Raw genomic sequence first — 13,423 nt, 5'->3', positions numbered from 1 at the left:
GACAGTCACGGAGACCTGGGTCCTTTTCCGAAAGTCTTAGTTGGCCAGCTCAGTGCCCGACATGTCGCTTGACCCTCTAGCTAGTGCAATTTGCAGAGGAAGTAGGACCATCTCCCTACCACAAGGCCCGGGCGGCTCTTGCTTGTGGATAGCACTCAGGATGCAAACTTGTGAGCACAAACGTGTGTTTTTGAGAGAAGATCCCTGTATCTCCAGAGTTCAGCCTGCCTCTCCACTGCGCGAAAGGAGGGGCTTTCTTACGCCATCGGAAGGGAGGGCGCTGGCGGACTCGGCCTCCTTCCTCAACTAAGCGGTGTGAACCCAGACTGCCGCCCCGGTTCCGCGAAAGGCTGCGGGCCGCAGGGGTGGCCGCGCGCTCGGATGCGCTCCGAGAGGGCGGTTGGCTGGGCCGTGGGCGACTCGGCGCCGGGGATGCCTGTCGTCCTAAATCTCCACAATCCGCGTTTGAGGTCTTGGTCAGAGGCCCTCGCTGGAAGCTCCCATGGCTCAGCGCGGGCTCCCGCGTGCAAGAAGATGGCCTGGACTGCGCGGCGACCGCGGAAGGCCTGAAAGAGAGAGGCAGGCCGCGCGGGCAGCGCAGGTCCCCCTGGTTCCACTACTCAGCCACATTCCTCCGGCGCGCCCCGCCGCGGACCTCTTCGAGCTACTTACTGAAGAAGATGCGGTAATCCTGCGAGTGGAGCTGGCCGCGTTCCTCCGTGCGGTACAGGGCCATGGCGCGGCGCGGCCCGCTCCCCGCGCTCGAGGCTTGAGGCAGGCGGGCGGCGGCAGGGACCCCCACGCGCCACCCGCTACCGGTGCGCAGCAGCGGCAGCAGCGCGCGCATGGCGTAGACGACTGTGCGGTTCTGTGCAGGGCTGTGGTAGCCACCCGGCCCGACCCGGCCGCACGACGGCGCCCCCTACCGCTCGGGAGTCGTCACTCCCACCCTGGGCCTTGGACCAGGATTCCCACCCTTACTAGTGGAATACCAGCGCCCCGCCAGCGGTGCACAGGGTATATATAGCCAAGCCAAGACTGAAAGATGAACAAGACAAGGTCCACCACCCCAGAGGAGCGCTCATTCGTCCGCTCAATCCTTCACTTACCCCCATTAACCTTTACTATCATATTGTATTTTTGCTGCGGTAATGCACTACTGTGCCAAAGGCTGCTCTAGACCCTGTCCAACATAGGAGACAAGTGTACTTACACAAAGACGTCCCAGTAAGACATAATGATCATGCCTCCATATGAAAATTTGGCCTTGACGCTGACTTACATAAAGGTCATAAGTAATTTCCTTACCTCCTCCATGAAGCCTTTTGCTGTTTAGTCCAAGTAGAGGCAACTTTCCACAATTAGCCTGCACTACCTGTAGCTACTTATACCCCACTGGACAGCACTTAATATAGTGGCCACAAATAACTATAACCCAGTAGCTTTTACTCTGAGTGGTCACGGGCTCAGGTTAAAAAAAAAAAAAATGAGAGCCATACCACTACAGAAGAATGGAAGAACAGATGTTGCAAGCAAGCAGAAGTCTGCCACAAATATCAGTTTTCCCTCCTTTAGACCACCTATTTAGGGAACCATTAGGCCACTAGGAAGACCTCTGAAACTCCACAAGTTTCTACCCTAGATGACAACAGGATTCACATTAGGCATTCAGTTTCTTCCACTTATCTCCAGTTATATCGTGACAGTTAAAATTAGAAACCTGCTCTACCAAGTTTCCAGAAAGGATATCTAGGTGAAGTTCACTGACCACTTAGACTGACTAAACTGTAGATTCTAAAATATTTTTGTCAGCACTGGTGGCTTTCTTATGTGTCAACTTGACTAGACTGAACTATGAGGTAGACTCTTCCATAAAAAGGAGAGAACATTTCTTTTGTGCATATATCATGGTGGTTGTATAATTTTATGGTTTCTTTATATGAAAAAAAGTTAATTGTTCAATTAACCTTGACGATCAGATGTTTCAACAAGACGAATTCCTGCTGAAACAAGGTAGCTAAAAATCTAGGTTGTTTTAAAAATCTACAGAGTTTTAAACTTTGCAAAGTGAAGAGAAAAATTTTCTCAGAATTATTTCTCAAATTAACACCATTCTCTGTATCCTAATGCTTGTAGTTATCCTTTGGGAGAATCTAGAATGTAGTTCTGAGGCCTCTCTTGTCAATAGCTTTCCTTAATTCTGGGAGCATTTTTTAGTAACCATCAAGTTATGTGCATCCTGATTTGTAAAAACTAATGAAGAAAATATTAAGCATTTCAAAATATAATATTTACTTAAAATGAAATCTTGACACTAACTTGTTATTTTGTAAATTACATTTTAAATGTTGCAGAGTTATACATCCAAAAAGGAAACAATGAATTTTATTAAATAAGTTTATAATTACTTAGAATCCCATTTTCCATTCTCTACAATTTACTAAAATATTTGAATATCAAATGTCAGAGTATGTAATATGATTGATATAAAATAGTAATAGATGAGTCAGATTAACTTCTTTAATAATTTTAAAATATGAGTTTGAGGACAATGTTTATTTTACAATATTTAATTATTGCAAATTTTGACATTTGGGGGTCTAACTCATTGGACTTCCTTCATTGACATCCTCTGTTATCATCATGTAGCAAGTATAAATCTCAATTCTGGGAATTTATAAGGTAGAGCGTAAAGACAATGACACATAAAACTGTTAAATAATGTGTCCAGGGTTTACAAAATACAAAACCACTAGAGATTCTTGAAAAGAATTGAGTTCATAAATTTTATGATTTGGAGAAACTGACTTATAATTTATATGTAGAAAGGGCCAGAATAGGAAATAGGAGATACGCTGTCTATGTATTGACAGTATCTCAAATATCAAGTGACGAGGACACAGTAGTTCTGGGAGTAGAAACAGAAAGGAACACTGCATTTGAAAAAGGAACCAATTTTTGATGCCTATTGAAAGCGGTGAAACGGTGATGGAAGAGTTAAAAAAAATACACAGTTTTTTATACAGACCAACCAAAAGAGATGTTGTGTTGTTCCCAGATATAAAGAAATAAAAATGGATTAAAACTTTTGGAGATTAGATGATAAACTTGGCTTGGAATATGTTGAGTTTAACACAATGCAGTTTTCATTAAAGATAAAACTACTTTCACCAGTAGGGGTCTCTGAGTAGCAGAATGTGAGACTGGACTTACCATGGACAGAGTAAATTTTTGTAGGTTGTACACACGGCCTCAATATATGACTGAAATCCAAAGTAGCAATGGACCAACAATGTGTGAGAGTTCCAGTTGCTTCTCATTCTCACTGGCATTTATTGAATCGTGGGATACTAAGAAACTGTAGGGCAGTAAGACTACTATGAATGGATCCTAGAATGGTGAATACATGCCATACATTCGTCTAAGCCTACAAAATATGCAAAGCCAAAAGTGAACCCTTTTGGATGCTAATGAGATGTTGATATAGATTCCTTTGTAAACAAATATAGGACTCTGGTGTTTAATAATTGGTAGTAAGTGGGTTGTGTGTATTTGTATAGGGCAGAGAAATCCCTCTGTCTTCTGCTCAATTTTGCTGTGAATCCCAAACTGGTCTAAAAATATAAAGTATTTAAAACATGAAGAAACAAACTTAATCTCAACAAAACAATTGATGGAAAGAGACATCTCAAAAACTAGAGAACCAATATCTAGCATGGTAATTTAAATTTTGAAATTGTTTTTTTTTCCTTTTTTATGATAATCTACTATTCTTTATCATCTAATGAAAAACAGTTTTTTTTTAGTTTTCTAATGTTGCTTGTTAGAATATAATTAGTACCTTTAAATGTTCTCTTTCTAACATTCATTTACTCTTAAGTTGAATTTCCCTTGCTAAGCATCTTCATGTTTTGCTACTTTTGCAGCTTAGCCTGCAAAATTGTTAGTCTTTATATGTTAAGTGTAACTAGGTTTCCTTGTGGCCATCCCTAGATGATTTCACTCAGATATTCCTTATTGAGAATATTTTGTCTACCTTTACTTTCAAGCAAATGTCTTTGCTAATTTTCATTTCATAGAATTTTATTCACCTTTCCCTCCCACACCTCTACCAGCTTAATGAATAAAAGCTTAAATTCTTAGAGGCCCTTTTTTGAAAAGTTTCTGAACCCTAATTGGAAATACAAAAATTCTTTCTAAAATAGATACAGCTATTGAAAAGCAACTAATTTTAGCTCCCACTTTCAGGGATTTTTAATATGAATAGGATGAGTTTCTGAATGAGGCCATATTTCATTGGTAATCATTTTCTCTTTGTGTTATGTAGATCTCATATGTCTAGTAGTTCCACACCTGTATGATAATTCAGCAGAATATTTTTTCGTGAGAATTTGTGATAAGATTGTTCAACTCAAATATTAGGACATAGCTCTGGGTACTTTGAATTAAGAAAATAGATATTTGGTCCAAGTAAAAAGAATTTCAGTAGGGCTGATGCTTCTAACCATGTGACAAAGAATAAATGAGAGTATCTAAATCCTCAATGTTGGTGGCTCAGCCTTTAAGACATCTAAAAGCCAACTGTGAATTCTGTAGAAGTAAAACTACTCATTTCATTTTGGAAGGGTTTTTTAAAAAACTGTTATAAAAAATTCAGGATGCTGTACATCCTGTCTGAAGTGACCCTTTTAAAGTTATTTTCCTAATTTTTTTACTATCAGACAAATCTCTGAAAATTGATTAGTTTAAAGCAATTTTTAACTACCTACTCAGAGAAAGCCACTGTAGAGTGGCAACACTATGATTCCATGAGCAATCAGTCCCAATGATTTGTAGAATATATTTGGTATTAAGCTTTCAGTCTTCCTGGCTATTTACTAAATTGGACATAATAAAATTTATCTATCATACAAGAATCACATAATTTAACCACACATTGCTAAATAGCATGAGAAAAATAAAAAGTTTTGCTTGATTAAGTATTATTATTGCTTCTAGGCTAAAATAATCATGAGGAATTTCAGCTCCAAATGACACATTATAAATCCCTTGTAATATTATAAATAAATATAGTAATCATGGTAATATTCTAATCCAATTCAAGGGTTGAGCAACTAGGAGGCAAGGCTGCAAAGCACATATCTGAGGGCCACAGTGTTCCCCTAAGTCTTTTCCGAAAACTTAAACACTAGATCCCAGATGTCTAATCACCTTATTTGACCATTTCCCTCACTATAAAGTGACAAAAGGACAATACAAAAATCATTCATTCTCCAAGAAGTCTGTGTCCATCTGGATGTAGGGACCAGAAAACCTGTCATGAGATTTTATTTTGACTTGAAGTTAGTTTGGCTGCAAAATCTAAACAATAGATTGAGGAAAGAGTAGAGGATTTTGGTCTCTTTTTGGTACTGGAGATTGAACCCAGGGGTTGCTTAACCACTGAGTCACACCTCCAGCCCTTTTTATTTTTATGCTTTTAAAAATTTGAGACTGAGTCTCAATAAGTTGCTTAGGGCCTAAGTTGCCGAGGCTGGCTTTGAACTTGTGATCCTCCCTCCTCAGCCTCCAAAGCTACTGGGATTACAGGCATGCACCACTACACCTGGTTTTTGAATGGATTTTAAGGAAGTTTTACTGTGTGTGATGAAGTATAAACTTTTCCTTACCTTATAGGGCCATCAATATTACTCATTAATGCTGTTGGAGGCAGGCCTTGTTTTTAAGAACAATGTATCTTCCTCCATGCAGTTTAGATACGTGAGAATTATGTATAGATTTAAACAATCACCCTTATGTGATATCATAGAATACAGAACTTGCATTTAATTTTAAGAGTAAAATATGAATCTTTAGAGAGATTTTAAGAATTAGAAAGTAGACTTTGCATCAAAGGTTCCAAAGGGTAAGTACTGCCCCCAAGGAGGCATTTTTGAAATTGTTAGGGTATTTTCTAGTGTCACAATGATTGAGGAGCTTTACTGTCATTTAGTGTGTAGGGGCCAGGGATGCTGCACATCCTATAATTCATAGGATAGCCCCCACAAAAGAGACTCATCATGTGTATTGTGTCATTTGTTGTCAAATGTCTCACTGGACATTTATGTAGGTGAAAAAATATTTTTTAAAAATTATCTCAGCAGAAAAACTAATGTCATTTTGGATATAAACACAAAGTTATTTTTGCCTTGTTTTAATATGCTTATGGTATTTAAGTCACTAATAATACACACTGTATCATTCTTCATTTAGAGCTTTCAATTCACCAGTGATTATGCATATAGTTGCAAACATATGACTACTACATTTGTCCAGAGTACTGAGGCCTGAGTATTTGAATGTCAAAATACATATAATTTTATTACAAATTACTTTTACTTCTTTTTATATAATATTCATTAAATTGATTTTCTGAAAATTGTGAGCATGACAGGTTTTATTATGTATGAATTCCCTTTTGGAAGAAATTAAAAAGCTGTTAGAAAATATTTCCTATTAAAAGGTAGGTTGTGTTTATCCATTCATCTATCATTGAACATTCAAATTGTTTCTACCTTTTGGCTATTATCACAATTCTGGTATAAACATTCATATAAAACTTTCTATGTAGATATACATTTTCATTTCCTTGATACACACACACACACACACACACACACACACACACACACACCTAGGAGTTGAATTGCTTGATCATTTGGCAATTCTATGTTTAGCTTTTTGAGGAATCACCAATTTTTCCATATTAGTTGTATTGTTTTACATCCCTGCCAGCAATATGCAAATGTTCTTATTTCTCTACATCCTTGTTGAATCTTGTTGTTTTTTATTTATTTTTGAAATTATTATAACCATTCTGATGAGATACTTCAAAATAAGAATGATTTGTAGTTCCTTAATGACCAATAAAGTTGAACACCTATTCATGTGGTTTTTGGTCTTTCTGTATCTTCTTTGGAGAAACTTCTATTTAAGTTCACTGTTCATTTTTAAGTTTGTTGTTGAGTTGGATATACAAATTGCGAGACAATGTATGTTACTTCACCATAAAGGGAATGCAGGATGATACGTGCTACGACTTGGATGGACATCAAAAACATTACACTAGGTGAAAGAAGCCAGACCCAAAAGTCACATGTTGTATTTTTTTCTTTGATAATGAAACATCAAAGACATTCAAACCGATAGAGATCAGATTAGTGGTTGTGAAGGAAGTGGAGAGGAAAACGTTACTTAAAGGGTATGGGTATTTGGGTGACTAAAATCATTCAAAATCAGAGAAAAGTAATTGTTACACAATATCACAACTATAAATGCCACTGTAAATGCCACTAAATTCTGCACTCCAGAATAGTGTGTGTTACGTGAATTTCACCTCAATTTTTTAGAAAGAGGGAAATTAGGTCTAATAAGTTTGAAAATAACTGCTTTAGAGTTCCTGACTATCTTTGTTCTATGCACCCTATTGGCAGCCTCATTAGGACTATGAAATTCTTCTCAAAATAATGTTTGTAAATGCATAAAATAAAATACATAAAGAAGAAACCAATTATATTGAAACATATCTACAAAGTATTTTAGGAAAAAATCTTTTGTGATCTAATGACATACTTGCCTCTTCTTTTAGGACTTAAATGATCAGACCTAGCAGCAAATTTAGTAAATACCACAATATTGAAATAGCAATGGGTGTAGATCATATTTACAGACATTTGCAACATCTAGAAAGCAATATATTAATTACATGTCATTTTACTAAAGATAAAAATCAGAGGTACTACTAACACTACAATAGGCTTTATTGCTGTGCTTCAGCTGGAAGTTAACAAAAATAAAAATTAAATCTTAAAAAAAAAAGTTCACTAATTTCCTATTTCTACCTTAGTTACAAACACCTAATTTTTCCTTCTCCCTTAGAAGTAGTTAAGTGTAAGTGGTTAAGAAGAGCTGAATAAGAGAATATGTTAGACAAATAAAACAAAATTAAATAAAAGCAACTACATTGGTACATTGGGTTTCTTTTTAAGACTATCATGATTAAAGAGCAAATAAAAGATCTATTCTTTAATTTCATTTTAGATTTTTTTTTACTTTAAAAGAGATTTTGATAGAACTTTCAATGAAACAAGTGATCCAAGAAACAGATTCTGCAACATCTACAGCAAATAGAGACATAATTGGTTGAGAGATGAGAAATTAGTTTAATTTTCCTGTGACTGGAAAAAAGAGAGAGAAAGAAAATGTTAGCATATAGAAATCCTTTTCAAACTGATTTTATCTAAGTGAAAATAAGCCCATGTCCTGAGGCCCATATTCCTCTTAAAAATAGAAAAGAGAACAATCAGGTTGTTTTTAACCAAGTCCCAATGATTCACAGAATATATTTGGTATTAAGATTTCAGTCTTCCTGGCTATTTACTAAATTGGACATAATAAAATTTATCTATCATATAAGAATCATGTAATTTAACTACACATTGCTAAGTAGCATGAGAAAAACAGAAAGTTTTGCTTGATTAAGTATTATTATTGCTTCTAGGCTAAAATAATCATGAGGAATTTCAGCTCCAAATGACACATTATAAATCCCTTGTAATATTATAAATATAGTAATCATAATAATACTCTAATCCAATTCAAGGGTTGAGCTACAAAATTGGTAATAATAGGTCATGAACAAAATCTAATGAGACAACCCATTTTCTCTGCCCACTTTCTAGACTTTCTTTTTAGGCCTTGAGCAATGGGAATTAATTTTGTTTTTAAATGATTTAACTATAGAACTATTTTTTCCTCTTTATACATATTCTAATTACATGGAGTAATGGGTTTCAGATTGGATTCAAAAGAACCCTGGATTCCAAAGGCAATTCCTTGAAATAAATCTGATATAATTCAATGCTAGAAAATGTGAATAGGATTAATTTATAGCAGACCTCATGTCCACACCAAAGAGAAATCCCAGACCTCCCCAAAATAATACAGAATAGTATTGTAATTTCAGTTAATGATATTTGTGATAAGAAGCATTTAGAATCTTAGCAGCTGGAGAGTTTTTCTTGTTTATATTTTTAGGAGCATTCATTTTTTATTCTGTCATTTATTCAACCCTTCATTTATTAGACTAAAATATACTAAATATATAATTAGTCTTGTTAAAGTTTCAGGCATGAAAAATAATCAAGTAAACCTATAGATGAGATTAAAGCAAAATAAGTTCCATGAAAGAAAATATACGAAGCTATTACAGAATCATATGGATATCTGTTTAGTCTGAGATTCAAAGGCAGCCATTGTAAAGGTGTAGCATTTCAGTAGGCAGCTTTAAAAAAATGGAGATAATAGCAAAGGGGAGCATGGTATACAGAAAAGAATGGGCACGGGTCCTGAGGCAACATTTGTCTGAGAAATACATCCTGACAAAATCTTTGCCAAAATACATAAAATTTATATTTGCCAAGTTTTGGGTTCTCCAGGGAGAAGCAGGCTCTAATAAAGGGTATTTATCAGGGAGGTTCCTTGTCAATAACAGTTGTAGAAGACAAAAGATTCAGGATTTAGCAGAAAGAGAACTATATTTGTAAGACAGACCCAAACAACAGCTTTGGCTGAACTTACAGGGAGCACTAGAGGTAAAATGGCTGGTGAGCATTAGCCTTGATGGATCTTTATGACCCTCACATCAGTTGGTGGGTATAACCCACTTTGGGAAGGTAATTCTGCAGTGGAGACCGTGCCTGAGGGGGACTGACAGTTTTGAAAGTTCTCTGCTAATAGTATTCCCTACAACTGAGAAAGTAAGTCCTTGAATGGGAAACTGCGCATCTCCATGTCCATCTGTTATGAGCCAGGCTATATGGACAATGACCAAACAGACTCCATTTTACCCTGAGACTCCATATCATGTAAGAAATGGGAAAGCCCCATCTCTGTACGGATTACCTAGCATAACATACTTAGCAATACAAAATAGCAATTCTTATACAATGTAAAACTGTTTTCTTTGGTTTCCATTTTTCTTGGGCAATGTACCTTGTCAGAGATTGATTGTCTAGATATTAGTAACCATTCTCTTACTTGTACTGGACTAAGATCATTTTGACCCACTTTCTGCTTGCTTGCTGCTATGCCAACCTGGAAAGTCCCATGGAAAATACCAATGTACCCATTGCATTGTCTCACTAACTGCCCAATTCAGGGTCTGTACCTACTTGCTTACAGCTACATCAACCCAGATGCAGCTTTTGCCTTAAAATATCCAAAATGCTCAGGCTCAGGGCTGTTCCTTGCAGAGACAGTTATGGGTCCTCTGGGGGGAGCAGTCACTGGCCAACCTGCTAAATAGAGACTCTTCAATTTGAATAAAACTGAGATTTGGTGTGTTTTCTGAGCAACCTGCCCCACAATATTTGGAGGCTCCAGTGAGATTTACTTTTCTCGAATTCTGAAGATCTCTCAGGACCACCAAGGGAGGTGTGGTGGCAGAGAGATTACCCAGGGGAAGGCCTCTGAGAAGATGTTCCTCAGTCCCAGGCCATCCCTCCACTGAACCCTGCCCACCTAAAACTGCTAAGAGTCATCTATGTTTCCCTGGGGAAGGTAAGTCTGGTCTGTGCAGATCCGAGTCTGGAGAGGCTCCAGGGAAAGCTGGACACAGCATTATTTCCCCAAGTCCAGGGCTGTAGCAAGAAGCCTCTTGGTTCTCTGCTCTGGTTTTTCCTTGGTCTTTTTGTCCAAGTCTGAGTTTTACTCGTTCCTCTGGTCTAAGTCTGGTTTTCTGTCAGTTAAATTTGTCCTTGGTGCCTACTTGTTGTGTGTCTTATTGTTCGTCTTGTGATTTTGTCTTTTCTTGTTTTTTGTTTGTTATTGTTTGTCCCCATTTTGTTTTGTGTTTAATTTCTATGTCAGTTTGTTTCTAATGTTTAAAAAAATGGTTAAAAAGGTTTTAACTGTGCTCACTAATGCTTGCATTAAAATGTAAACTGCTGCCAACAGGACTAAAACAAATGTCAAGAGTAAAAGCTAAAGGTAAAAAAAGCATTCTAGAGATTGCCTTCATTTAGGAACTGGGCTAGGTGACCAACAGGGTAGACAGTGTCAGTTCCTAAAGAGGGCAGATTAAAATAAGATTATTATTCTAAATTCTGTGTTGAAAAACATAATTTTGCCTAGGAAATTTGGCTTTTGTCTCTCAGTATTCGCAAGCATGAATAACTACCAACTATTAAAAATTGTCCAAAGATTTTTCATTATCAGGCTAAAATTTGGTGGCTGCTATCCAAGAAACCAGAAAAACCAGTTTAGAATAGGACCCCAATGGGGCAGGGGTCTCCTCCAAGGTCACCAATATAGCTGCCTCTTTGGGAAGTTCCCTCGGGGAAGAATAAATCCCCATTGTTTGTCTATGTCCCCTTAACTCTTTTCACCTTTGATGAGCAGTTCCAGCTCCAGACAAAGGCCAAGAAGGCTTTTCAAATTCTATATCTGTTAAATTCATGATTTTGATTCAACATGCCTAGGTTAATGTTTTCTGACTACAGTATGCTTTGTTCTAAGGCCAATTTACAAGGATTAACTCTCAATCTAATAGGTTTTTAAAAAATAACCTACAAGGCTTTTGTTTATTTGTTTTGTATAGGTGCACCCATGTACTATACGTTTACATGTATTGCCATGTCTGCATCTATTTGGTACCAAAATTAACGAATGAGCTCATAAATTAAAATTTTAAAAAATAGATCCAAATACTTTTGGTTCATATGATTTGAAAGGTTCAATTTAAATTGGGTAAATAAGTAAAAGCAAAAATGTCTTTAAAGTTACTAATGCACAGTTTTGCTTCTAGGTGATCAAACCGTTGTTAATGAATGTTAATGTCTATAAAGTGTCTAATATCCATTGTCTCTAGGAATTTTCTTCAACAGAAAAAAAAATGACTAATGCTCTTCAATGCACTTGTCTGATAATTTGTTTTTTTTTTTAAATACGTGAATTAGATCTGACATGTATGGAATTAATCAAGGATATTTTGTTAGAGACCTCTGATTGGCTTACAAAGTTAAAATGCTAACTGTTAAATATAACATCAAGTACTCTTAACTCCTTAAGTGAAACACTTAAAAAATATTGGTGTTTTCATAAATTGGTAAATTAAAAAGGAATTTAAAATTACTGTGTGTCATCACTAAAACAAGGTTATTAAAAGTTAAAAGTCCCAACAGGTATAATTCTATATACAAGGGGTCCAAAAGCTTTCAACTGTACTTTAATTAGAACTGTAAATAACATAGTATTTCATCTTATTAAAATGGAATAATTTATCTAAATTCAAAAAATATATAAGGATTATTTCAAAGTATAAACAGAAAGAGGGACCAATGGATTAAAAAATTATTAAAAGTTTCTAAATATAAAGATCTATTTAGTAAAAGGAAAAAACATGTTTCCAGGTAAGAAAGTCTTTATGTGGTAAAGTATAAATGTAATACATATAAATAAACAATAAGAGGGTCTAATTAAGTAATATAAAAATCTATATATAAAGGATAAATATTAAAAGGTTTATATATGGCTAAGTTGGTTATATATATGTAACACAAATAGTTGAAACTATTCAAGGTTGTACACTAAGAAAAAATATTAATGTGCTGATATAAACCAAAGTTTGACTTATATGTTAAAATAACAAAAACTTCTTAAAATATTTATTACATTGTGTCTGTTAAGTTTCATTCCCTAGAGCAACTAATCTTGAAGAAATTAAGGTTTGTACATCTGTGGTTAAACATCAAATGTTATTTTAGAGTATTGTATTACATTATAGAGTCTACATTTTTTCTTTAAAAGATAAACTTGGTTAATATAAAAACATCAGTGTAACTGTGGTACCATTACACCTCTATACACATTAAATGTGTTCACATCTTTCAGGTATACAAGTCTTTAATATAAAAGGTTTAAAGGAGCATTTCATCAAGCTGGTGTTCTCCAAACTAAAATTGTCTGTAATAGTTATTTTAAACTTATAAGGATAACAGATTTTATTGGGGATTTATTTATATCATATGTTACCTTTTACACTGGAATATAAAAATTTAAAGGTATTTTAAAAGATAATGGGAATGTTGATTCATGTTTTAGATGTAATGTCATATTCACTTTGCTAACATTCATACAGACTCAGGACACAATATATGTAAACTTTATAAAATGGTATCTAAAAAAGAGAGACAAAGATCAGCTTCAGAACTAGAACACTTTTCCTAAGATTTGTAAAGAGCCCGGCTTACCTGAGATAAGGCTTTACCTTCCACTTGACTACGTGTCAAAATGACCCCCAAATGGGCCAGACTTTAGTTCATTGAAAATTGTATTCAAAGATTGATTTTATTGTAAATGTTACTGTGATCTCAAACAGGGGATA

At 35.8% G+C, this 13,423-nt stretch overlaps 1 protein-coding gene across 1 annotated transcript in view; it reads right to left on the bottom strand.

Annotated features, from left to right (window-relative positions):
• Positions 1-914, bottom strand: part of PPA2 (inorganic pyrophosphatase 2) — a 74,170-nt gene extending 73,256 nt beyond the window's left edge. The window contains exon 1 of the mRNA XM_081304459.1: positions 673-914. Coding sequence (XP_081160585.1) covers positions 673-847 — 175 coding nt within the window. The 5' untranslated portion in view covers positions 848-914. The remainder of the gene's footprint in view (positions 1-672) is intronic.
• Positions 915-13,423: the final 12,509 nt, after the last annotated feature.

This window comes from Spermophilus citellus (genome assembly GCF_964194105.1).
Source record: "Spermophilus citellus genome assembly, chromosome: 8".
NCBI classification, from domain to species: domain Eukaryota; kingdom Metazoa; phylum Chordata; class Mammalia; order Rodentia; family Sciuridae; genus Spermophilus; species Spermophilus citellus.
This window is presented reverse-complemented; position numbering and strand designations above follow the sequence as displayed.